This window comes from Fusarium coffeatum (genome assembly GCF_003316985.1).
Source record: "Fusarium coffeatum strain FIESC_28 chromosome Unknown BRIP53273_contig_32, whole genome shotgun sequence".
In the NCBI taxonomy this organism is placed as follows: Eukaryota; Fungi; Ascomycota; class Sordariomycetes; order Hypocreales; family Nectriaceae; genus Fusarium; species Fusarium coffeatum.
Window position 1 is genome coordinate 230,649 of NW_022157829.1, and position 24,932 is coordinate 255,580.

The 24,932-nt window shown below is 47.8% G+C and overlaps 12 protein-coding genes across 12 annotated transcripts; 6 read left to right on the plus strand and 6 right to left on the minus strand.

Annotated features, from left to right (window-relative positions):
* Positions 1 to 85: 85 nt before the first annotated feature.
* FIESC28_01145 (uncharacterized protein) lies at positions 86 to 1,182 on the minus strand (the record flags this gene model as incomplete). The annotated part of the gene is made up of 5 exons (XM_031155296.1): positions 86 to 93; positions 397 to 489; positions 558 to 592; positions 665 to 971; positions 1,020 to 1,182. The coding sequence occupies 5 exons, from the start codon at positions 1,180 to 1,182 to the stop codon at positions 86 to 88; spliced, it is 606 nt and encodes a 201-aa protein (XP_031020708.1).
* A 728-nt stretch (positions 1,183 to 1,910) lies between these two features.
* Positions 1,911 to 3,196, plus strand: FIESC28_01146 (uncharacterized protein; the record flags this gene model as incomplete). Its single annotated transcript, XM_031155297.1, has 4 exons — positions 1,911 to 2,081; positions 2,290 to 2,663; positions 2,712 to 2,779; positions 2,829 to 3,196. 4 exons carry the CDS (start codon positions 1,911 to 1,913, stop codon positions 3,194 to 3,196), a joined length of 981 nt encoding a protein of 326 aa, XP_031020709.1.
* A 2,490-nt stretch (positions 3,197 to 5,686) lies between these two features.
* Positions 5,687 to 7,372, plus strand: FIESC28_01147 (uncharacterized protein; the record flags this gene model as incomplete). Its single annotated transcript, XM_031155298.1, has 5 exons — positions 5,687 to 5,785; positions 5,842 to 6,735; positions 6,773 to 6,960; positions 7,023 to 7,131; positions 7,181 to 7,372. 5 exons carry the CDS (start codon positions 5,687 to 5,689, stop codon positions 7,370 to 7,372), a joined length of 1,482 nt encoding a protein of 493 aa, XP_031020710.1.
* A 2,011-nt stretch (positions 7,373 to 9,383) lies between these two features.
* Positions 9,384 to 9,992, plus strand: FIESC28_01148 (uncharacterized protein; the record flags this gene model as incomplete). Its single annotated transcript, XM_031155299.1, has 1 exon — positions 9,384 to 9,992. The coding sequence occupies one exon, from the start codon at positions 9,384 to 9,386 to the stop codon at positions 9,990 to 9,992; it is 609 nt and encodes a 202-aa protein (XP_031020711.1).
* A 595-nt stretch (positions 9,993 to 10,587) lies between these two features.
* FIESC28_01149 (uncharacterized protein) lies at positions 10,588 to 10,837 on the minus strand (the record flags this gene model as incomplete). The annotated part of the gene is made up of 2 exons (XM_031155300.1): positions 10,588 to 10,711; positions 10,761 to 10,837. 2 exons carry the CDS (start codon positions 10,835 to 10,837, stop codon positions 10,588 to 10,590), a joined length of 201 nt encoding a protein of 66 aa, XP_031020712.1.
* An 865-nt stretch (positions 10,838 to 11,702) lies between these two features.
* On the minus strand, positions 11,703 to 12,762 carry FIESC28_01150 (uncharacterized protein; the record flags this gene model as incomplete). The annotated part of the gene is made up of 2 exons (XM_031155301.1): positions 11,703 to 12,193; positions 12,249 to 12,762. The coding sequence occupies 2 exons, from the start codon at positions 12,760 to 12,762 to the stop codon at positions 11,703 to 11,705; spliced, it is 1,005 nt and encodes a 334-aa protein (XP_031020713.1).
* Positions 12,763 to 13,329: 567 nt separating this feature from the next.
* FIESC28_01151 (uncharacterized protein) lies at positions 13,330 to 14,996 on the plus strand (the record flags this gene model as incomplete). Its single annotated transcript, XM_031155302.1, has 5 exons — positions 13,330 to 13,483; positions 13,531 to 13,593; positions 13,643 to 13,974; positions 14,022 to 14,403; positions 14,455 to 14,996. 5 exons carry the CDS (start codon positions 13,330 to 13,332, stop codon positions 14,994 to 14,996), a joined length of 1,473 nt encoding a protein of 490 aa, XP_031020714.1.
* A 256-nt stretch (positions 14,997 to 15,252) lies between these two features.
* Positions 15,253 to 16,353, plus strand: FIESC28_01152 (uncharacterized protein; the record flags this gene model as incomplete). The annotated part of the gene is made up of 1 exon (XM_031155303.1): positions 15,253 to 16,353. One exon carries the CDS (start codon positions 15,253 to 15,255, stop codon positions 16,351 to 16,353), a length of 1,101 nt encoding a protein of 366 aa, XP_031020715.1.
* A 900-nt stretch (positions 16,354 to 17,253) lies between these two features.
* FIESC28_01153 (uncharacterized protein) lies at positions 17,254 to 18,169 on the plus strand (the record flags this gene model as incomplete). Its single annotated transcript, XM_031155304.1, has 2 exons — positions 17,254 to 17,347; positions 17,400 to 18,169. 2 exons carry the CDS (start codon positions 17,254 to 17,256, stop codon positions 18,167 to 18,169), a joined length of 864 nt encoding a protein of 287 aa, XP_031020716.1.
* Positions 18,170 to 18,492: 323 nt separating this feature from the next.
* Positions 18,493 to 20,191, minus strand: FIESC28_01154 (uncharacterized protein; the record flags this gene model as incomplete). Its single annotated transcript, XM_031155305.1, has 5 exons — positions 18,493 to 19,380; positions 19,434 to 19,737; positions 19,788 to 19,943; positions 19,990 to 20,089; positions 20,140 to 20,191. The coding sequence occupies 5 exons, from the start codon at positions 20,189 to 20,191 to the stop codon at positions 18,493 to 18,495; spliced, it is 1,500 nt and encodes a 499-aa protein (XP_031020717.1).
* Positions 20,192 to 20,560: 369 nt separating this feature from the next.
* Positions 20,561 to 22,141, minus strand: FIESC28_01155 (uncharacterized protein; the record flags this gene model as incomplete). Its single annotated transcript, XM_031155306.1, has 1 exon — positions 20,561 to 22,141. One exon carries the CDS (start codon positions 22,139 to 22,141, stop codon positions 20,561 to 20,563), a length of 1,581 nt encoding a protein of 526 aa, XP_031020718.1.
* Positions 22,142 to 22,661: 520 nt separating this feature from the next.
* FIESC28_01156 (uncharacterized protein) lies at positions 22,662 to 24,767 on the minus strand (the record flags this gene model as incomplete). Its single annotated transcript, XM_031155307.1, has 1 exon — positions 22,662 to 24,767. One exon carries the CDS (start codon positions 24,765 to 24,767, stop codon positions 22,662 to 22,664), a length of 2,106 nt encoding a protein of 701 aa, XP_031020719.1.
* Between the last annotated feature and the right edge of the window lie 165 nt (positions 24,768 to 24,932).

Consider the following 24,932-nt stretch of genomic DNA (forward strand, 5'->3'; position numbering starts at 1 on the left):
TAGGAGATGATACAGCTAGTCTTTTAGCAGGTAGGGTTAGAAATTATTACTAATGTGATACAAAACTATTTCTTATACTGTCAAATCAGATACCTAAAACGTTTATCATAAGCTGGGTTATTACATATCCATTGTCCTCTATCCAGCTTATTATTAAACCTAAATCAGAAACAGCAGGGCTAAGTATTATAGGAAAATATCCGTGGTTATAGGTGTACCCTTCTTTGCCGCTCTAGCCTCGAAAAACAAGATAGGAGGCACAGCTGATAATGCCAAAGATTGCGATCCATCCGGCAAAAACAGTAAGTAGCATTCTCGGTAGAATCTTTTCCATTGACTTCGCTTCATTTGCGTGTGGCATGGGCTGATTTGGCACTGGCTTCCCCAAGAACTCACATAAAGGCTTCCAGCCTTCTTTGATATCCATGATAAGAAGTTTCTCAGGTGGAACATGACTTTGAACGTAGGCTTGGTGTTGTTCTAAGGTTTCTTTGATAAGGTCAGTATCAAGCGGATACTCAGAGAAATACTCTATGTAAGATATCATCGTAACTTACTCAACTTCCAGGAATCGAGCCCCAACTGTTGGTTTCTAAAATTAAGTGTCAGTGATAATGGTGGCCGGTAGGTGTTAATGTGGTAGTGAGGCTGTTCCTCGACAAACCTAATCACGAAGCCATCGCCAATGTAAATAAACCACCGCCATCCCGGTGCAATTATATTGTAGTATCTCAACCACCACGTCCTTGCCGCTTTCGCAACAGGCTCGATACTGCGCCACCAGGCGGATACATCGCGCGTCAGATAGATGAATTTTGCGTCTGGGTATAGTTCATAAAGCTCTTCAGCGAACAAGTTATAAGGAGCGTCAGTGAGAGCTCCGAATCCGATAGTGACTTCGCGTAGTGCCTTCAGGGTCCGTTCTTTATCTTCGAGAGTCTGGAATATCTCCCATATTTTGCGCATATATGCTGTGTTGGATGTTAGAAAGGTCAATAAATAACGAACGAGACAATTACCATCTTCTCTGCCCAGCATTTGGCTTCCACCGTGCGCCACTGGTTCGTACCCAAGCCGCTCTAGTGCCAAAGCCATTGAGAGGGTACCCGTTCGTTGGTAACCGAGGCATATAACCTCAGGCTCACGACGCTTGTCAGTTGGTCTAGATGTCTCACCACCCATCATAAATGTTGTCAAATTTCCGAAGACCTGACCTGAAAAGCACTGCACTGCAGTAGGGCTTCAGAGGATAATTTATAACCACAGAACCGGTCTACAGATTGCCAAGAGATATGTCATCAATAAGCACTAGAGCACATATCTAGCCAATTTCGGTAAGTCATCTACTAAGCTTACATAGGAGGGGAAATAAGATACGAGACTCGATAAGGTACTATACTACTAAAATTCTGTGTTAAGCTATACCAGCCCAAGGCTAATTTAGAGAGGGCCCAGATGATACTATTGACATAATCATAGTCCCGTCCTAACACCCTTGAACTCAAGCATAGGGGACAACTCACTATGGTTTTTAGCTTGGATCGACGTGGAAATTGAAACAAGACAAAGTGATGCGCATCAGCTGGGCTAGGCTTACCAGGGACGCTTCTCCAAACCAGAAACGACGAAAGCCCAATAAGCCATAGCAACGCCTCACCTCAATGAGGGTACTCCAAGCGCTAGCGCGATCGAGCTGCGAGTCAGGACTCTTGCCCCACCACCCAGAGTCGATAAGGTTCACTAGACTCAGTACTGGGGAGTCAAAACGCGGGGAATGGCGCGAACTCTGTTATGTCCGACAGATTGGATTTTGAAAAGGAGGGACAGCTCTTACTCTTAAAATGCCTGTCCTGCGCATGTTCCTCTACCCTGTTTCCTAAGTATGGCTTCACCATCTCATTCGCATCACCATGGTTGATGAAAGCCTGAGGACAGTGGCACCCCAGGGTCTGGCGCGTGTTCTGCTTGTTATCTTTATCTTTTTCCTTATTACGACTGCTTTCGTCGTCATTCTGCGATGTTTTGTTCGATTGAGGTATCATATTTTCGGTATTGATGATGGTCTTATGCTTATCGGTTGGGTAAGTTCGTTTTATAAGTATTGCATGGAACACCATATTTACGAGATGCAAGCTGTTACATGTTGCTTTCACTGCAGCAGGCATTCGTGCTATTTATGCCGGTTTGGGAACAAAAGATGAAAACTTGAATGAGTTTTTACAAATCGACGGACGCAAGGTATTCTCACATAGCTCCTGATATCCTGTATCTGCTAACTGAACCACATAGTGGATGTGGATTGGACAGACTATATACAGCATGTCGTTAATTCCTCTTAAATGCTCCATCTGCGTCACCTTATTGCGAATTGCTGTCACGAAGCTTCATCGCATTATCGTGTGGGGCACTATCATCTTCACTATAGTCACGATGCTCTATAACGTCATTGCGACCTTTGCGGCCTGCGTTCCCATTACTGCCAACTGGGAGAAACGTGGAATATGCTTATTGCCGGTGATAATGAGTACAGGCTATACGGTATCTATCAGCGCTGTTATATCCGATTGGACTTGCGCCGTTCTACCTGTGTTTATGTTGTACAAGTCCAACATGAGAAGAACTACCAAGATTTCTGTGAGCATTGTTCTTGGCTTGGCTGCTATGTAGGTACTTCGTTCAACTTCAGTCGTGTGAGGCTAACTCTTGAACAGGGCATCGCTCTGTACTATCATTCGACTGCCCTACTTGAAAGCCTTCTTTGACACTCAGGATTACCTATGTAAGTATTTATTCAAAGATTACTTTCTGTAGCATATTAACCAGACCAGATGATGTCGCAAACATTGTCCTCTGGTCCACCGCCGAGTCAGGAATTGGGATAATCGCCGGTTCCTTGCCTCCATTACGTAAACTTGTCAGCTCCCGTTTCCATTTCGAGACATCCACGGGAAGCTCTCCAGCTCACGTGACACCATTTGCTGGTACCAGCAGAGCTATCATCATCTCGCAGTCGGTGCCGGCCGCACATGGGAGTTACAGAAGCAAAGTGGGTAATAATTGGGAGCAGCTGGATAACAGCGAGGGCGCATCCAGCGGAAACATTCATGTTAAAGTTGATTTGGAAATGCACTACCTGGAGAGGCCAGCAACGTCGCAGGATTCAGATGGATCCCGTGAAGACTTAGTGCATCGATGATGGGGACATTAGTGCTATTTATACACACGAAGGCTCTAGATAGGACAACAGTACAGATAACTACTCATAACTCATTTGATTTCAGTGCGCGTGACAGGGCCAAATTGTTCTTAGTGACTTCATAATGTAAATGAATCTCTGCGTCTTCTCGTACACCTTCAAGCTAGCTACAACGTGTATCCTGTCACGTAGTTATTAACTTAAGTAGAGCTAGCGGTATTGCACCAACTATGCGCCTAAGGTCTCAGACATAAACGCTAGACCCGATTTGCCGAATGATCTCTTATCTTATCTTATCGTATGTTTAAGAGATAATACACATTGCGTCAGCAGATTACCCTAAACCAGCCCACGCATGCGAATATTTAACAACACTAACAACACATCTATATGGTGCTATTTGCGATATTCTTTGATTAAACAACCAACTAACGAGCTGATAGGAAGCCTCACAGTAGACATGATTTATTGAGTTTAATACACAATGCCTAATGTCAGTTCGATCACAGCTATCGTTTGTATTCCTCAGCGGGCTTCTCCCCTTCGTTTCTCCGAATCAACGATGCTAGTGGCGTTAACAATCTCCACCATTGTCAAGGGCACTCTTACCTTTTGTCTGAAACAGCTCCTCCAGCCCGTGCGGTTCACGGGCGAGAGGGGAGGCAGCTTTGAGCGCATGCCAACGATGACATGGTGAGCCTGGTGCATTCGTCAGTCTACTCTGCGGCAGTTGTGCTCCTGTCAGAGGTGCTGTTTGTAACAGAAGCTCGTGGACCCAACACAAACCCCAGAGAGTCGAGGAGGTCCTGCTCATCCAAGAAGTACAGATATGTGGCGCGGAACGCCTCAGGAAGGTGTCTGTATCTGGCAAGGAACCCAACGTCTTCTATGATACCGATTGCAAGAGTTGAGCAAGCCAGGCCTTCACCCTGTCGAGACTGGCCAACGCTCCAACTGATTGGGCCGGCTGGGAGTCCCACGAAGTGAAAAGAGTTGGCCTCTTGCTACCGGCAGCCCGCCCTCATTAACGCGCGTCGCCCCAAAACTCTTTCCAACAATAGCGAATAGCAAAGCTCCGACACTATCTACGGCACAGGCCGTAACGAGTCGCTTTACCTAATCCGAATAAGTTTACGCGTATTCTGAGGCTAATCTTACTCATAGAATCTGTCCTATTTAATTGAGTTGACTGACAGGGAAACAACTTCCGCTAGCACTGAGCCCCCTCGGCCTTGATTATATGATTCTTCAATCTGACCTACTTTAAAGATCTACCAATCATATAATTAGATGACCCGCAGATGATACTGTTGATGACACTATTGGGTTGTGTCACGGCATGTGTGATCGAGAGGAAGTTTTTACTCGGGGTTTGCTTATGACACATCTGGTGATAAAGATGCCCGCAATGCGTACTTAATAAAACAACACTTTTGAGAGGAAGCTTTGAACACGCCAACCAAAGCCACGCTTTGGCTTCGGGCCGCCTTGACTCTGAATTCGAACACGTATTATTTCTAACAAACCTTCGCCATCCCCCCGCCCGAAACACTTAACAACGTGCGGAAAGGTTATGACTATCCTTTCGATCATACCGCGACAACTTCGCCATTGAGGACCCTGATCGCGTCACTGATCTGATCTTCTAACCAGTCGCTGGGGGGCTTAGTTGTCCTTGAGTTAACTTAAGTGTAGTGGTGTGGAGGAATTAGAGATCCTGTAAGGGGAGGGAGGTTTAAGGTATAAACCGTCACTGAGAGTTACTAAAGTTGTGGAGATGTTACGATTATTGAGTCTGATCCGGCACATGATCCTACCACACGCCACCAACATACTTAAAGCAATGCTTGAGTGGTTTCATTTGACAGTGGCAATTGAGGGGACGGATCAAGGTTTCGTGCCAAAGCTAACTATATGTTGCTAAGCCTGGGACAACCATCCATTTCACAACTTAATTTCAATACTCTAACTTCCGTGGGTGCTTATCCAGGTGTGTTGGCAGCTCCCAACAGCTGTTAGGTTTATCAGCCAAAAGCCTGATTTTCGTCGTCCAATCGAAAAACTAGGTAGTTGGATGATTATAGCAGCCAGCCAACCGCCAAGACACGGTTGGGATCCAGGGGTAGGCCCCTTTCGCAATACGTACATGCTCAACATCAGATGTTCTGACTGCCAAGCGCCACCACCACCACTCGTGACCGTGGCTTTCCTGCAGGCAAATGGCACGACCCCTGGTCCCTGTTCATATCTCTGAGGCCTGTACTTTGTTGGTTACACATATACACAGTATCGGAAGCCTGCGCAAAGAGACCTAGGGTTAATGTCACGCTCACGCACACGCACATGTGTCGCTTGTCTTTTCCTCTGGCGAAAAACATCACATTCGAGAGATTGTCATCCCTTCTCCCAAGCCCACATCCTCCTGTTCCTCGCTTCCTAGCTACAATATAAAACATTCCATCGTCGATTTGTTCCGACCACAATCCCATCATGGACGAAATCGGACCAGACTTCCCATTCAAGGCCACGCCTAAGGCTGTGCCCCTAACACTCAAGATTGATCACGACTGCGGCGTCAAAATCACAACAGTCAGTACGATGACTGTCATGGGATCCCTTCCTGCTCGGATGCTCATCTATTCTAGTCTCCCGCGATCAATAACCCTCCACTGCCCGCCGATGGCCCTGGCAACGAGACCTTCTCAAACGGACTTTTGATTTCTCTCTTGATTCTTGTCCCCACGTGCACAGCATGGAAGTTGGGTGGCGGGTTCAAGACCACGGTGTTCTTCGCCCTTATCACCACTCTTCCAATTCTGATCACCTTCTGGGCCATCGCCTCCGCCACAGCCCCGCGCGCGAACGAGAGAGTCAAGTGCCCAGGCCTTCCTGTGGAACACTACTTGACCTTTCATAAGGAAGAAGATCGGATTAAGTACCAAGGACGGAACAAGGTTCCAATTGAGACATTCATGCGCAAATACTTCGACGGTGACGCGGACTTCAACGGCGACGTCCTCGAAGTCCTGGAGTACCGTCATGATTGGGCGTCTTTCCGATTCACATGGGAGCTATTTCGATTCATCATTGTCAATTTTGCTACCGACGTCCTCGTCCACAGCCGATCTCAGGATGAAGACCAAGTTCGAGAACACTACGATCGTGGTGATGACTTCTACGCTTGGTTTTTGGGTCCGCGAATGGTCTATACGTCCGGCATCATCTCCGATATGACCAAGGAGGAGTCTCTCGAACAGCTACAGGACAACAAGCTCGCTGTCGTGTGCGAAAAGATTGCCCTGAAGCCTGGCGAAACCCTCTTGGATATTGGTTGCGGTTGGGGTACGCTTGCCAAGTTTGCTAGTGTCAACTATGGCGCAAAAGTAACGGGCATCACTCTCGGGCGTAACCAAACCAAGTGGGGAAATGAGACCCTGCGCAGAGCTGGCGTAACGGACTCTCAAATTCACTGCATGGACTATCGCGACATGCCTAAGGCCAAATACGACAAGATTACTTGCCTGGAGATGGCCGAGCATGTCGGTATTTTTTAAGATAACTAACTTTCTTCGACAGTGTCGCGATATGCTGGAGGATGACGGCGTCATGCATCTCCAGATTGCAGGCATCCGACAAGCTTGGCAGTATGAGGATCTGGTTTGGGGCTTGTTCATGAACAAATATGTTTTCCCGGGCGCAGACGCATCTACGCCACTCGCGTATTATATCGGGTTTTGCGAACGGGCTGGCTGGGAAGTCAAAAGGTAAGCCGCTTGCCTCTGCCAATCAATCCAGCACGCACGACAGACATGCTAATGATGCTCAGCGTGGACACCATTGGCGTTCACTACTCGGCCACAATCTGGCGCTGGTATCGGAACTGGCTGGCGAACGAAGCTGACGTCACGGCCAAGTACGGAGTGAGATGGTTCAAGGTTAGTTGAATGTTTTCTGTCGTAGTAGCTGTAACTAACCAAAGCCCAGATCTGGAAGTATTTCCTCGCATCAGCCACCATCTCCTCCCGTCAAGGCTCTGCGACCTGCTACCAGATCACTCTGGTCAAGAACATCAACAGCGTTCACCGTATCGACGGAGTCTCCACGCAATTTGCACTCTCAACTGCCCTTGGGGCAAGTAAGAAGGCCGGCAGGGCAGTATTTCCAGCCGATAAGTAAGACGGAGTGGGACCGGAAGATCCAATGCGAGTCACCCCAGCTGTCAGGGAACAGCGCACCGCACCGCCCCGGCTTGACTTGACTGAACTTGACTTGACATGAATGAGCTCCCTCTCTATAGCTAACGTTTGGCACGAATCTTCTTTTGGGTTCTGTCTGTCAATAAGGACGTTCAATCAGACCTCAATTCTACCCAGTATTTGAAACCTTCATGCATGCTTTACTCAATTGAATGTTTTGGCAGAAAACAGAAGCCAAAGTCATAACGCTAACAGCGACGATTCTGGCGTCTTAGGTACTTGTTGTTGGCTACCGTAATCACACACGGGCAGGATTATGGCCGGGATGTCACATATAATACACGCGTTTATGTAAATCTGCATCACCGCCAGTGGACAAATACAAAGCCACCACTTGCTACTCGGGGTTTGCTGGTGATACATCTGGTGATAAAGATGCCTGCAATGCGTACTTAATAAAACAACACTTTTGGTTACACGAACGCCACCACTTGCTATACAGTATCGAAGTCACTTCCCCCTGCATACTTGAAATCCACAAAATGTAACTACCCCCACAAATGGCTCACAGGCTGAACTGGACACATACGTGTGCACCATGCCTCTTTGTATTGTGATCCAATCATCAATCGGCACCGACTAACACCGACTCGATGATTTCTAAGCACCTTACCTTCAGTCGTGGTGTCCAGTGATAACGACAGATCAACGAGGGGAGCAGAAGGCAGAATTGAGAGGGTTGTGCAAGGTAAGAGATGACAAGAACAGCCAATGTTCCTCGGGACCTTGCCAGAGAGGGAAGGAATCACAAACTTATGATTGTCGTCTGAGGCTATTGAAAGGCGGGCGGATGCTTATCGGAATACATACCCCCATGCCTCTACGGAATAAGTTACTTATGGGCTGGAACGGAAATCCCCATCAACGATGATAAGTGACAATTTGTCTTGCTTCCTCATATCGAATCAACACTCCCTTCAGTCAGGCTTTTAGATATGCTTACATCGCATTTGTCAGATAGTCTTACTGAGACTCGGCATATAGTCCGGATTGTTATTGCTGGTATTGTTATTCATGTCTTCTCAGGCGCAATCCAAGCAGCTTTGTTGCCATCGTCCTCCCAGCTCCCCAAGAGTATACCGGTCTTCGGAGTTGAACCCCACCAATGGTTTTTCCCCAAAGCGCGCGCCTGCTGGCGCAACACCCTGAGGCTGAAAGCCACCCTAGCGGCCATGTACAAGTCCCAGAAGCATACCTACATGATCCTACCCGTAATTGGACAGGGCGATCTTGTTTTTCTACCTATTCAAGAAGCACAATGGCTTGCCGACCAGCCCAATTCGGCCGTCAATTCCCACGAACTCTTCGCAGACTTTTTAGAGACAGACCACACTATTCCCGGATCCAAGCTTGCACATGACAGCCTACACGTGCATCTGATTTCGACAAAGCTGACGCGGGAAACGGGGAACTTGGTCCCAATCATATGAGACGAGACTCGTTGCAGCGTTGACGAACTGTGGGGATTAGAAAGTGACAAATGGAAGGAGATCGACCTGATGCCAACGGTGCAGCACATGATTGCCTAAGTTGTTGTCCGCGTGTTTTTCGGAGCTCCATTGTGCCGAGATAAAAGACTGCAAGATTCAAGCCTTGCGTTCACTCAGGATGTCCCACTGTCTGCCTTGTTGCTCCGGCTGACATGGAGGCCACTACGACCAATCTTGGCCCCAATCCTGACGATCCCCAACCGGATACACCTGGCACAGTTCTATGGAATTCTGAAGACAGAGCTGGCACGCCGGCTGTCTCTTTACGACTTACGCCAAAAGAGCCACGAAACGAATATTGAAGAGCCCAACGACTTTCTTCAGTGGTTCATTCAACAAGCCAAGGTGCTAGATGATCCGCAACATTCCCAACCCTACGCACTTGCTCGTCGTCTGATGATAGATAATTTCTCCAGCATCCACACTAGCTCCCTCGTCATTATGAATGCTCTTCATAATATCACCAAGAAACCAGAACATATTGACGAGCTTGTGCGTGAGATCACCGAGGTCTTCGCCCACCATGGCGGGTGTTGGAGTAGGTGTGCCGTTGCCGATATGACGAAATTAGATTCCGCTATGCGCGAGTCTCAGCGATTGAACAACGGCAACTTCATCACAGTTGTTCGCAAAGTGGTTCAACTAGATGGTATCACCACTCCCACTGGGTTGCATCTCCCTTATGGCACTATTCAGGACGTTCCTGGTTACGGTATGCATCACGACGAGGAGATCTGCCCTAATCCGAACGACTATAATCCATTTCGATCCAGCGAGATAGGTGATGGGAAGTCGGAGAAATCTTCAGGAAGAAGGACCAGGCACAGCTGGGTCACAACCAGTCCCGAGTATACGCCATTCGGCCACGGTCGGTATGCGTGTCCGGGCCGTTTCTTTGCTTCAACAGAGCTTAAGATTCTACTGGCATACTTGATCTTTAACTATGATATTCTGCCGCTAGCCCCACCGCCACAAAACTTATGGCGTGTGGCATCTCAGGTTGCTGGGCTGAAGCCTCGCTTCCGAGTTCGTCGAAAGAAGCGTGAGTGAAAGTTTTAGACTACATATTGCGTATTTAAGATTCATTAGTATCTATGAGAAACAGCTTACAGATTGTAACTAGAGGAATAAACACTATCCCTCGGCCTACTTCGCCTATGATCTCATTTAGTCCCTCTGCATAAACTCTGCTAATTGTCCTATAATCAGAAGTCTATCATTCTTCATAGTATGCGATATGTCATAACATAGAAAGCAGACCATTGACTGTAGTTTGACTTGTCGTGTTGATCTCTGCGAGTGTTTGGGTTTCTCTATCGCAAGAGATTATGCGAAGCTATCATATATATCTCAGGCCTGTGGGCTTTGGGAACTGGTACATCAAGCAAGGCACAAGATGAAGGAGGTTGTAATGCGGAAGATGGTTGCGCTTTTTTTGGATGATCCTCTTCTTAACTTTAAGTGTTTACTCAGCGCTATTATCCAATTACAAGTACCTCTGCAGGGGTAGATGGTAATCTGGCAACTGTTATAGATAGAGTAATGATAGTATTAGATTATAGACTATCTGGTTGTGTAATATGATTCTCTAAACTCCACAAGAGATATAGACAGAAGAATTGTACAGTAGCTTAAAGGAAAAGGTCTAGAGAGCCATGGCAGCGAGGACACCAGCGACTCCAGCAACTCCAAGCATATCAGCGCCCATAGTGGGGGCAGCGGCGGCCTTGGAAGACTTTGAGGAAGCCTTGGCAGTAGCAGTAGATGTGCTGTCTCTTGTTAGTATGTAAGTCTTTAATAGAAAAGCGGCGACCATACTGGGTGGTGGTAGTGGTCGAAGCGGCCAGAACAGGGGCGGCAACGAAAGCAGCGGCGAGGAGGAAGTTCAGCTTCATTTTGAAGGTGGATGTTATATGTTGGGAGAGTGGTGGTGGTAAAGGATGAATTGATTGGGAGTAATTTTGTCTGATGTTGAAGAGTAGTGTTGACACCGACAGGTACGAAGAGCACCTGACCAGTCTTTTTATATTGTCAGACGGCTTACGACGTGTTGTCGTTCGAATTTCAAGTATACGAAGTTCTAGTACACAAGCCTCTCAACGGGATTGGTCAATGCGTAAATCGGCATTTTGGTGCCGTACCCACCACCCTGACTAGTCCTCACTTGTCCATGGCAAGCCTCAAAGCGGCCCGAAGGGAGGACATCTGGATAATTATGGCGTGGCACGAAACAGCCATTGCCAATGGATACGAGCCCACCAACGGCTGCTTCAAGCTCTAGACGAAGCTGACGCAGCACCTAGAGAGGATTCACTATTCAATGAGAATTCGAAAGTGGTGCTGCGCCTCATCCGATATTGCTTAACCGGGCATTCAATCATGCCGTGTTATCCGTAAAGCTCAAGGCAGTTTTCTTGAAAGCCAATAAGTTGTTGGTTTCAGCATGCTAGGTTCAGCCTGTCTTCCGGATATTGGTCCAGGACTGAATCCCCAGGTCGTTCTGGAACTTCACGTACATCACTGCTTACTTCCAAGAAGACGCTACCAACCAACCACCGGATACGTTATTACCTGGGGAACCCGGCTAACTCAGGGGCAGTACACATAAGGTGTTCTCAACAATGGCAGGAAATGATCGTAGATACAAGTCAACTTGCTGCCGTAGCCCCGTTACAGTTCAAACTAGTAGTACTCTGTTTGGAAGCTCTATTGATCAAGCAACTCAGCCCTGTCGTAAGGGGTATTGTAGGCTATGCAGGACTAACTGCCATACATAGTTTTGTAGAGTGCCTCGCAGAATATCGTAATCGCCCTCGACCCCGCCTCCAGAACTGCATCCATAGCAATGAACGGGTGTGGCTGACCCTTCATTACACTAAAGTCGACCTTGACGCCTGCAGTACGTAACTTTGCCGCAAATTGCTCACCTTCGGTACGCAAAACATCCAGCTCACCGACGACGAAACAAGCGGGTGGCAATTTGGAGAAGTCGCCATTCCAAAATAGTGGGCTAGCTTCAGGATGGGACCAGTTTTCTTTATTGGGAAGATAGTGGTTTCTGTACCAGAGCATTTTGGAAGCGGGAAGTGCCGGTGAATTCTGATTTTCGTTCCATGACGTGTTATTGGTCGTATCAGCTGTGTTGTCCATGACTGGAACAGAGAGAAGTTGTAGGGTAAACTCAGGGAATCCGCGGTCTGCAGCGCGTTGGCAAATGACAGCTGCCAGATTAGCCCCAGCTGATGATCCGCCTGGGAAAATAAGATTAGTTTTACCCGCATTTTCCATATGAGGACTGAAGCTCACCTGTCGCCAATTTCGACGTGTCCAGGTCGAGAAGTTGTTTTCCTTCATTCATGACCCACAATACAGCCTCCCAAGAATCATGCACAGCAGCAGGGAAAGGATTCTCAGGTGCGAGCCTGTAATCCACCGCAACAACTACACATCTACCCCGCGCGCATAAATGCGATGCAATCACATTCTCAGTATCGATTGTGCCGAGGACCCAGCCGCCGCCATGATAGTAAACACACACTGGCCATCCAGCTGCTGGCTTCTCACCGTTGGGCGTGAAGCATCGGACGCTCACGTCAGGTCCTTCGCTTTCGCTGCGCTTGACTTTGTAGTCTACTGTGCTGGCGACAGGTTGCAGTGGGCCGCTGCCTGGAATAAGAACACCACTGGATCGCGATGCCTCTATGGGTTGAAGATGGACTTGCTGCTTATCGATGATGTGTTTGTTATAAAACTCGGCATATTCCGGGTCTATCCGGCCGACCACTGACGCGTGGAGGGGATATGGAGGTTCGTTACTCATTGGGAGCTACTGTGAGGATTGAATACTGGGTAGCGAGGAGCTTTGTCCGCTGATAAAATAAAATAAATAAAAACGTTCCTTTTTATCGCAGTTTATCAACTGTGATATCGTGCACTTTTTTACGACGGAACTTTATCTATTATCCGCTGTTCTGGGTCTGGCTGCCGACACCGGTCATGCGATGGTATTTTCGGGGCCTCGGCTGATTGGGGGATCGTCGTTCCACGTTACAGTTACACTGTGGCCTTTTACTGCGGAGACAGGGAGATAACCAAGTTTCTCGTAGCATGGCACTGTGTGAGAAGTGGCCCACCCCCAGATTGCAGGGTTCCTTGTCAGTGTTATCTCGATACATGATATGTACAGTGTCTGCAATTGATAGCATATCTTGTCTGTAACCATTCAATCCTATCATTACTCGACTCATGTAACCTCAGAATCGCTTCCCCGCAGATGGATTTTAATTGAAAGACTTCATTATTAGACCTTGAAAAGCACTCAACTCAGTGAACAATCTCTATTCTCTGCACTCTGTCCGCTTCCACACATTCGTCACCTATGGATAAAATGGACTCGAAAGATCATAAAGATGATGACTTTATTGACGACACTCTTCCCGATGTCTCTGAAGGGGAAACTGCTCGAGTCGTTGACCACATTGCGGAACGTCAGCTTTGTCGCAAGTTCGATGTTCGTTTGATGCCAGTCTTGGCTATCATGTGTACGCCTATCACGAAATACCCATTAACTCTTCTAACCTGTGGCCAGATCTGTTCAATGCACTAGATAAAGGCAATCTTGGAAATGCCCAAACTGCTGGGCTAAGCGATGGTACAACATTTTCTCCCGTCTACGCAGCGAGAACTAATGCGACTCTCAGATCTCAATTTTAAACCTGGACAGTACAACCTACTGGTGTCAATCTTCTTCGTTCCGTATGTCATTTTCGCTCCTCCTACGGCGATCATCGGCAAAAAGTATGGCGCGGCCAGAGTCCTCCCTATTCTCATGTTCACCTTTGGGTCAATGACCCTGTTGGCTGCTTCCGTGCAGAACTTCGGCGGTCTCTTCGCACTGAGGTTCTTTCTAGGCATGGCGGAGTCAGGTTTCTTTCCGCTTGTCATCTATTATCTTACAACATTCTACAGACGCGGTGAGCTAGCACGTCGCCTCGCTCTCTTTTATGCGGCTTCCAATATTGCCAACGCCTTTGTGAGTCGCTTTCCTTCATTCCAAACATCATATTCTAATGATTGCAGAGCGGTCTCTTGTCATTTGGCGTATTTCAGATAGAGTCTGAAATGTTTGTCTGGAGGTATCTTTTTATCATCGAGGGTGCAGCCTCTGTACTTTTCTCTACCTTCGCATTTTGGTATCTTCCCCGTTCAGCTAGCGAGGCCAAATTCTTGGGGGAAGAAGAAAAGGCATTGGCCTTCCATCGAATGCAAGTCGATTCTTCTTCGGTAGTTCAGGAAAAGTTCAACTTCAAGGACTCTATCAAGATCTTCAAGCAGCTGACAACGTACTGCTTCCTCATGATAGAGATTTGCTTGGGTGTGCCAATTCAATCAGTGGCTCTTTTTATGCCGCAAATTATCGAGCGCCTGGGGTATGGGACTATCAAGACAAATCTTTACACTGGTAAGCCCATCATTATCTCTTTTACTTGATCTTACTGACAATTTGAGATAGTCGCGCCTAATGTTGGTGGTGCCGTGATGCTGCTGATCTTGGCCTTCAGCTCCGACTTTTTGCGCATACGTTTCCCATTTATTATGCTGGGTTTTGCATTCACTTTCATCGGCTTCATCATCTACGCTGCCATTCCCGACGTCCAGGCACAAATCCAATTGGCCTACTATGCATGCTTCATGATGGTCTGGGGTACTTCTGCCCCATCGGTCCTCCTATCCACTTGGTATAATAACAACATAGCCCACGAGGGACGCCGTGTGGTCCTGACATCAGTGGGTGTCCCTTTAGCGAATTTGATGGGCCTCGTATCAAGCAACATCTTTCGCGAAAATGAGAAGCCCAAGTATCCAACGGCTCTTATCACAACAGCCTGTTTTGGGGCTTGTGGATGCCTTATTGCGGGTCTTTTAGGTGGATTCATGGTGTTTGATAACACGCGCAGGAACCGCAAAGCGGGGAGGAAGACTACAGCGGCCGATGTGCCCACACAGCGTTTGCGAGACGGTCCATCTGTCCCCGAATTTCGCTGGTTTCTGTGAGCGGGGCAGCATAGATCGCTTTGATAAGCAGGGAAGATCGACACTCCAAAATCAAAAGAGGGGAAATGGCGCACTGTGCTTCGCAATTTACTACGTTACCTCAAAGAGTGTCGATCCCAGTTAGTGGGACTCAAGACCGGAGAGTAGAAGTAACACCGATGCGTATCTAATCACGTTCACTCAAAATACAACTCAATATCATAATCTACTGAGCTCCTCACCAACCACAGACAATCAATCGACTCATACTGCCGACATGTACTCACCTAAAGTGGGCGACAGCCTCGATGACCTCGATACTCCTTCCATGATTGTCGACCTTGATGTCATGGAAGCCAACATCAAGAAGCTCATGGATCGACTCCTTCCGACTGGGCGAAACATTCGGCCGCATTTGAAGACCACCAAAAGCGCTATCCTTGCACAGAAGCTTGTCGCTGCTGGGGCGAAAGGTGGATGTGTGGCCAAGATGAGTGAAGCTGAAGCCATCGCTGCAGCCGGGTTCACAGACCTCCTCATCACTTGTGAGATTGTTGGACCGACCAAGGTTCGAAGATTGGTGGAACTTTTTAGAAAATATCGGGGTCTCAGGATAGTTGTGGACGATACAGATGCTGCCACAGCGATTGACGACGCGTTGGCAAAGTCAGGTATTGAGGACCCTATATCTGTGCTAATTGATTTGGATGTCGGGCTGCATCGAACTGGTGTCAAGCCCGAAGGAGCTCCCACTCTGGCGCATCATATTGCGACTCTTAAGCACCTGCGTCTTATCGGCCTGCAAGGCTATGAGGGTCATCTGCAACATCTTCACGACTTTGAGGATCGAAAGAAGCAGTGCCTCGAATCAATGAGGATACTCACAGAGACTGCCAAAGCCCTACAGGGAGAGGGTTTCGATATTGGAGTTGTCACGACTGGAGGCACCGGCACGGCCGATTTCTGTGCGACGGTACCAGGCGTGACAGAGCTGCAACCTGGGTCATTTATCTTTATGGATGCAGACTACCGCAATGCCATAGGGACATATTATTCACACAGCCTGTCACTTCTCGCGACTGTTGTGAGTAAGCAGGGAGAAAGACAGGTTACGATCGACACGGGTCTCAAGTCTTTGACAACCGATAGTGGTCTTTCTGAATGCAAAGATCAAAGATACAGATACAACCAGTTGGGCGATGAGCATGGCTCGTTGAGCTGGGAAGAAGGAACGCCGTCACTTAAGGTAGGCGACAGGGTAGAGATGATCCCTAGCCATATTGATCCGACTGTCAATTTGCACGACTACTACTACGCTCACCGAAAAGGGATTATTGAGGAGATATGGCCTGTTGACTCTAGAGGGAAGGTTCAGTAAGCGGGGTGGTTGGCTGGACATGACAATTCTCAATAGATCACGCTTCCACATATGTTATCTCTTTCTGTGCAGTCCTCTCCGTTAGTTCAGGGCTGTCTTATCTTGTATAAATGACTCTTACTCAAGAAACGCCGCTTTTAGTAGTAGGATGCTCACTGCTGTCAGTCACATGTACAATCATCCCTGTACCACGCCAACCGGGAGACATTTGCCCTATCAGACAGGCCTGTATCGATGGTCGAACGCGAAAGGGTAAAGGTAGGCCATTTTTGAGCGAACCACAGGGTTAGGTAAACCGCCCTCACTTCGCCCAAGGTAAGGGCCTAACTGACAATGAACTAAGCCAAACAGAATAAGACCCCTTTGGTCCAAGTGGGCCTGCGGAACATGCACTTTTAGTCTCGTGACATAGATGCTATAGTCTATATACTCTCATCATTTTCTCCTCCGCTCTGAAGATAAGGTTTCCATCAAGAATTACACGTTTCAAGCGCTATGACTCCGGGGTACTCCCTTGCCTGTACAGAACCTGACTTCTATTATTAGCATTGCTAATATTTACCTGGAAGTTGGAATGCAGTTGAGCGCCGCCTATTTGCATCATGTACCCTCCTCTTAGCCTTGATGATATTTCCTTAGCGCATAGGTGCTAAAATTAACAAGATGCCAAGTGAACTAATTTGTCAATGCTCTAGCATTCTAGACCGCAATAGAGAACTATCAACTGCACTATTGGCACAGCTGAGCTTACTTATTGTCAATAGTGCCAAGCCTCAAAAACAATGGAAACCCCTATATGGAATACGGAAGAATTTTATTTATCCCTGGTTTCTCTGTTTCTCCTCTTATTTCATTATTCTTTTACCCTGCCCAACTCTGTTACTCTTTTTTATCTTGAAAATGCGTTTCGCTGCTTTTCTCTCTTTGGGCTTTGGCACTAATATCGCAATCGCAAGCGTATGCAAGCCGCGAAGTCGAACATCGAGCGACCCCAGTAAGTAAAGTTTTCTAATCAGGCACCAAGGTCTTGACTAATTTCAATCCAGGCAGTGTATCTACCGAGTCTGTGTCTACCATAAGTACTGACATTGCGCTAACGACTACAACCTACGTCGAATTGTCTATCACTCTTACATCTACAGGCGACGATAAAACTTCTACCGAGGTGACCGAGTCAGGAAGCGCTACTGCTGAGATCTCAGCTTCCACTGCTATAGAGACCACTAAGACTGCAATCTCTACTGCAACTGCCGAGACCACTGTGACCGCTGAGGCCACGACATCTGCCGACGCAACCACGACTACTGAAGACACATTTGTGCCGATTCCAACCTTCAATATCAAGGCTCTCGGCTCAGATGTCGACGGCCAGTTACTGCGAGGCGATCCAGTTACCTATAACAGTATCGGCTGGTTCACACCCTCTCCTCCAATTTTGACTTTCACTATCGAAGCCAGCAACAACTATGTACGAGAGATCAACACGGGGAAATACCTGTGTGTTTCATTTGGGGGCGATGGTTTCCCCAACAGCAATACGCTCTGCACCCCTGGCCAAATGGCTGGAATAGAACCCCTCACATGTGAACAAAATCGCGACCGAAAGCTTAAGTGCTCTGCACCAGCTGGTGAATGCCACTTGGACGAGATGACAGATAGCACCGCTTGTTATGCGGTTCCTGGTACCTGGGACAAGTTCTATAGGATTCGTGGTAGGATAATTAACACTCCTGCTCTTGTCATGACATCAAGCGGCAGTCCTCCCTGGGCCGAGTTTGAAGCCATCGAGCTTAAACTCGCTCCCTATGTAGATTAGTTTCTATAGCCTCTTGACGCAATCGAGACCGTCAAGGGAGACGGGTGGCCTAGAAGGCTTTTTAATTTCTTCTCTGCGCCATGGTTCCACCGTCTTTGGATTGTTCAAGAGTTTGTCCTTGGGCAAACAGTATTCATGGTCATTGGTCTTCGATATACCATAGGGAGAGATCTGGGCGGGTTTCGTGGGATATAAAGCAGGTCAAAAGCAGATGGTCTGCTGCTTTTTAGCAACCAAGACTAGAACCAGGGAACTCCGAATAGGAATTGAAGGAAATTAACCCCTTCCTGTAACTTCGTTTAAGTCTAAATTGACCACTTTACTTAGATGAAGAACAAGGGGTCCCTCTTGGACGTTTGAACTAACGTCCACTCGGATTCCTCAGACTCCAGTTTCCCTCCTTTCTCATGACTTTTGTCTTTACCTGGTATTGGATACTTCCTTACATGCTCTATCGCCCAAATAAGATCTTTCCCCAGGACTGGCGGTACCCTACCATCGCCGTGCAATGTCCCCAACCCTGCAATCTGGAAGAACCCATCTAACCATCTAAATGTCTCGCCGTTCTCCCATTCGATCTCATGAAATTTGCGGCCTTCTTGTATACAACGACTCTCTCTGTTACTTTCCCACTTTTCCTGTTCGTCTCTAGACGGTAGACGTATCGCATTCCTCCCTGAGAAGAGCCGTGCAATTGCTATGGCTTGGTATTCGAAGCTCCTGAAGGTAAGGACTCGTGGCATACCGACGACTGCCAAATTTGGTATGTCTTGAAAGAAGGTATGCCAGTAACTATTAACAAGTTTTTTCTTCTTGTAGTCGTATAGCAAGCGCCCGTTTGCGTCAGAGTTCCAAAACGGGTAGGAAGGAAGATAGCCAGTACAGTAAAGAACATGGTCAACGTCAGTAAGCTCGCTGTCATCTTCGAAAACGATTGTTCCATCCAGACGGTACTCCTTGATGACTTTCTTCCATTCCACCCCTGCCGGTGGTTCATCACCGTCCAGTCTTCCACGTGATCTTCGTGATTGGTAAAGTGGAAGCTGAACGGCTTGTAGTAGATCAACAGCAATATCATGACCCGAAGCTGAGTTTCCAACAACAAGTACCTTTTTATTGGTATATAGCCAAGGAGAGCGATAAAACTTGGAGTGCATCACCCTGCCCGGAAACTTTTCCATATATGCTTCTAAGCCTTGAACTTGAGGGACCTTAAGGAGTCAGTCTCTTAACCGTAATTGCAATTTCGACAATGCGCACTTACCCAGGGGACGGCATGATGCCCGTTTGCAAGAACAACAGCGTCAAAGTCCTCCTGCCACCATATATCAATCTGACGCAATGGCTCGTACTTGCGCAACGTCAGTCTCCACGAGTGCAAGTCATTCCTGGAAGTCGAGGGCAGTTGCGAGATATCTTCTACTGTGGTGTTGAGTGACAGATATCCATCGGTCTTATGGACTGAGAAGTAGGACTCTATGTACTGACGAGGTACGTAATGTGGGACGAATGGCCCATAAGAGAAGGGCAAATCAGAGAACGACATGGCGATTTGAGGAACATTTGTACTATTCTAAGTTAGTCACCTGAGCCATCGTGGTCTATAGTAACGTCTTACGTGAGATTTTGATAGATCGGTGTATGTTCATATCTCTCCTGCTGATTTGGGGCCGCTGTGGTAGGTAAGTCGTCTGGGATTACGAGCGGTTTATCGATTTCTGTCGGCAAAGCTCCAGGATGGGTGGTCGCGACTTTTGGGTCCGGATCATAAATCCTTAAATATATTAGTGGTGTATCGACTTTAAACGTCAAGTACTAACCAAGTGCCACCCGGAGTTTCCCTTCGCTCAAAGACGCGAATCCTCTCAAAATAGCTTTCGGCTTTGAGAGCAGCTGCTGTTATAGCACCTATCAGGCAGACTGTGTAAGCATATGTATGGTATTGGGTCCGATGCAGAGAATTTACTTACCAGCAGCTCCAGCCCCAACGATGGCGACGGACTTGATTTTTGACTTTCTCATTGTGATACAATCTCGTGGAGGCTTTCCTTGGTCTTTCTTCTTTTCCAATAAGTCTGTTCTAAGATGGTGTGTATGATACTAAGCCGACATTAAAAACCATACATAGAAATGCCTCACATTATCACGCCATAACATTGGATTATTGACCATACTTGTTCGTCATATATGACATGCATGTCACCATTACCAATCACGTGCGATGTTAGTGGAAGACATAGATAGCCGTTCTAATAGTCAATCGAAGTTTATAAGTTGAATGTTGCTAACCAATTTTCCATAATAATATATACTAAATCCTTATCCAAGACGGCACAGGGCAGCTAAACTATTTCGTCTCTAGACTCATAGCTACCTGAGCTTGGAGCGTGCCTACAGACGGCTCGAGAATGACTGGTCTGTTTTTGAAGCAGCCTCTGCAGCGGCCTTACCAGCTTTCCTTCCGAAGACTGCACCAGACGTTAATCCGCTTCCACCTGGATAATTGGAATAAAACAAACCCCCAACCATTTCGCCTGCGACAAATACATTCGGCACTGGAGCGCCACTCAAGCCATGGATCAGCTGCGCAGATTCGGGATCGACCTTGACACCACCAAAGGTGAAGGTGATGCCACACGTCACTTTGACAGCCATGTAAGGGCCCTGATCCAAAGGTAAAGCCCAGTTCGACTTTGCCAAAGCTAGCTTCTTCTTGGAGGACTGGGTGGAGACACCGTCTCGAATGGCAGGGTCCCATTTCACGTTGGGGCTTTCTTGACGGTGCGCGTATACAGCTTCATTGTACTCTCGAATTGTGTCAACGAAAGCACCCTTGTTTCGAAGACCGCGCTCAGCACACTTCTCAGCAAGCTCGTCGATGGTCTTGGCGAATATTCGCTCAACACGTTCCTCGCGATATTCTTCCATTCGGAGCCAGTCGATCGTTCGAGAATCCCAAACTTGAAAGGCCAATTGCTCAGGTTGCTGCAGAATAGCTCGACCAAATTTAGCGTAAGTATAGTTCCTCAAGTCCACTCCCTCATCCACAAATCGTTGACCATCCACGTTCAACATAAGGCCAAGAGGATAACCTGATTTCGTATACTCGTTGGAAGCTTCTCGGTCACCAGTGTTTGGGTCAGCGTTGGCGTCCCAAGCAACGGAATGGCACCCAGACCAATTGCCTACCGCCTTTGCGCCCAACTTCTGGATCGCTAGATTCAAGACCTCTCCAGTGTTGTAAGGTGTTCCACGAACCATGGCCATGTCCCAGCTAGGTCCAATGAATTGACTTCGCATTTGTGGGTTAGACTCAAATCCTCCTGCGGCCAGGATGACAGCGCCAGCAGTGAATACACGCTGTTGTCCATTGATTGAGACTTCAACATCGTAGTTGTCATCTTTTGAGCGCTTTTGCAGTCCTGTGAGCGCTGTCGACCACGAAACATGGATGTTTCGTTTCTTGATCGCGGCGAGGTAGTCTTCAATGAGACCTTTGCCTCCATCTTGGGTCTTGATATGAAGACCACCCCAGAACTTGATTCTTCCATCAACTTCGTAAGCTTGTCGGTTGAATGAGAGTTGGAAGCGAATGCCGTTGGAAGCAAGCCATTTGATTGCTTCATTGGAGTTTTCAACGAGCGCCCTAGCAAGCACTGGGTCCGAACGTCCCATGCAAACTCTGTCTATGTCATCTTGAAAGTCCTTGGCAGTGTATGGTGTCAGGTCAATCTTGTCGGCTTGCTCAGGTGAGACATTATTGACGATTGGCAATAAATCTTGAAGACCGTTATGTGCGATTCGGTAGGCACCAGCGGTAAAGTAAGAATTACCGCCAACCCATTCTTCGGGGCACTTGTCAATGATGAGGATGTCTTTTGCGCCATTCTCAGCGGCGGAAAGAGCTGCTGCGAAACCAGCGTTGCCACTTCCGACGACCAAGACGCCGACTTTCTGGGGAAGAGGAGCCATGATGTAAGAGAGTGGGGTAAGGATTTGCAGGTCAAAGACAGGAGAGTCTGGTGAGGATGTTCAATTGATGTCGCAACTGAAAGCTCATTGAGGACTCGAGGATCATGGAGTGATGGCTATTGATATATCTATGAATTCATGATACTGTTCCTTGCCGAGCGGTGATATCAACGCCTGGAAGTTCATCCTCCGAGACCCACATGTTTTCGGACAGTGAGTCTCCGGGTGGAGTTCCAGCTGGGTGACAGAAGAATTGTCCTTCCAGGCTTAGACTACTAAAATAAAGTGGTCTAGGCGCGGGCTGAGCCCGGCGTAAAGTGACTGGATTATTTCGCTTCTTAGTCTCTTGGCGATCAATTCTTCTGACACCTGACAAGACACCATAACGCGTCGCGCTTAGTTGTACACGACATCTCTTGGGGACAACAATCTATGGCTCAGGCGAGGGCCATGCATCAATGCAAGTAACTTCAAGCAATACATTATAGCTCATCCCGTCAATTTTCTTATGTTGAATTCACTACAGAAACGGCAGAGTTGTGTCTTGATCCATCGACGGGGTCGGCACATTGATCCAGCCGAACAACGGATCCAGTGGCAAACCGTAATCTGCATCGCCAGCAGTCATCTCCACGTTTGGATAAGGCCATTCGGCAAAATTAAACGTGCTGTGAATTGCGTCAAGGTCAAATGAGATATTTGCATCCGCCGCCGAGTTACCCTCTTCTGAATGTCTGTCAGACCCTACGCGTGCAGTCCGATAAGCATGTCTTGACTCACCTGATGTCAGGCTCAAGCGGTTGGCTTCAATCAACCGCCTGATACTATTAGCCGGTTTCGCAACACCGGGGTTCGCAGTGCAAAGCTGATCCAAGCATTCCAAACTCTTTTTTAGCAAATCCAGATGCTCTTCCTTGTGGTGTTGTGAAGCCGCGTTGCGGACGTGTATAGTACACGCCACGTAAACCGTGTATGCCAGAACATAAGGCGCGCCACTAAGGCCATATGTCGCCTTGTAAACTGATGCGATACTGGTGATACATTTTGCTGCGTTTGTGCATTGTTCCCAAGACCGTGCAGGTGTACCAGTTGAGCGAAGATGCCCATCCGAAATAAATGGTCGGTGAACAAGGATTATGAGGGAATAGTACACATTGTGCAGGACCATGATGTTTGGAGTCTGGGATTGTGTACCCTCCGGTAGCCAGGGCTGGAAGTCAAGCTCAGGAGCCAAGTCCTCTCGCCACTTCTGCAACGCTTGCTCAATCTTCAGAAGACTGTTCTGTGCATTGGAGAAGGTAGCCCCAACCACATAAAATCGGTTGGTGATGGTAGTCATTATCTTAGATAAGAGACATAATTGTTGGAAAGTCGATACGGAGTACCTCGGTATTGCTGTGCCTAGGCCCTTGGATAAATCGGGAGTGGCTTCTGCCGCCACTACAGGAAGATGATATGGTTCCGTCTCTTCGTACAGATCGAGGAACTCGCGTGACACGCGTGAGTCGCAGAGGTTTATAGCCACGGGCCGACCCATGTAGAGACTCTGCAGTTTATCGCAGACAAACGCACCCCAAAACACGCGTCGCTTGATCTCAATTTCTTCAGGGTCATCGGTTATCTGCTTAGGATCTAGATGTAGACCCAAATCATAGACCATTCGTAGCGCATACCCGGTATACAGCCACCCTTTCGAAGTCTCTCCACGGGCATTGTACGTTGAACCCAGTAGAAGAAGTCCTATGGTGGTTGTAATATGCGGTCGCATCAGAAGAGAATCCTTGGCAAGAAGCTCATCGCATCGGTTGAAGAAATGAAGACCAGCGCTTGAAGGGTCATTGGGATCTTCTCGTACCTCGGGTCGAGGCGAGAACTTGCTGCAGCAGGCGAATATGGCGTTGAGCATAAAGATAGAGCAGTATTGGCCTGAGCATTGCAGATCGCGCATGACAGCGGGTCGATAGGTGAGAAGAAACGTGTGATGTTGACGATCCCAGTGGAGGTTGAGTAGGTGCATCGCCAGTTCGATCGGCACTTCAGCGATGGAGGAATGTTTGAGCAGTCCATACTCCAAGTGTCTTTGCAGAGCAGCGTTTGCTATCAAGCTATTCTTGACATTCTCAATTGGTGTCGCGCGACTGTGTGTAGTCTTGTTCGGACTAATTCCAGCTGGATTATGCAGTGCAGATGAAGGGCCAAAGCTATTCGTCTCACCAGCATCGTCAATAGACACGAAATTTGCGATGTCGAGCTCATCATCAGATACGATCGCCGGGTCTTCGACGCGTCGCGACGGAGTGCCTATTGAGGAATGTTGAGTTTGCTTGGACGGGCTTTTGTCCGCCAACGCTGGTAACTTAATGTTCCCGTCATCATCAACGGCAGATAACAGTAATTGTTCACGTTCTTGCGGGCCACTACGTTTGAGAGTCACGATAAACGCCTTCAGAGCAGACGCGTCGCGTTGCAATCTGGTGATCTGGGAAAATGTGGGTCTACAGACATCTTGGTCAGCGCGACCAGGCCGACGGACGATCAATTGCGTACCGTTTTCGAGGTATTTCAATGTGATAAACACATTCGCGACTTTGGGTTCGGCAATTGCTACATTGTGGTCGTGCCGCATCGCAGCGGACCTTCTTTGTCCGACACAATATGCATGCCTTCGCTAATGACTTTGGCTGTCGTCCAGCTTCGGTCGCTGGATCATCGCTGTTTCTCGAGGTCATTGTAGGGTAGTTTTGTGTAATTTGGTATTGACGTCATGAGAATCGGCGATTGCCTCTTGAGT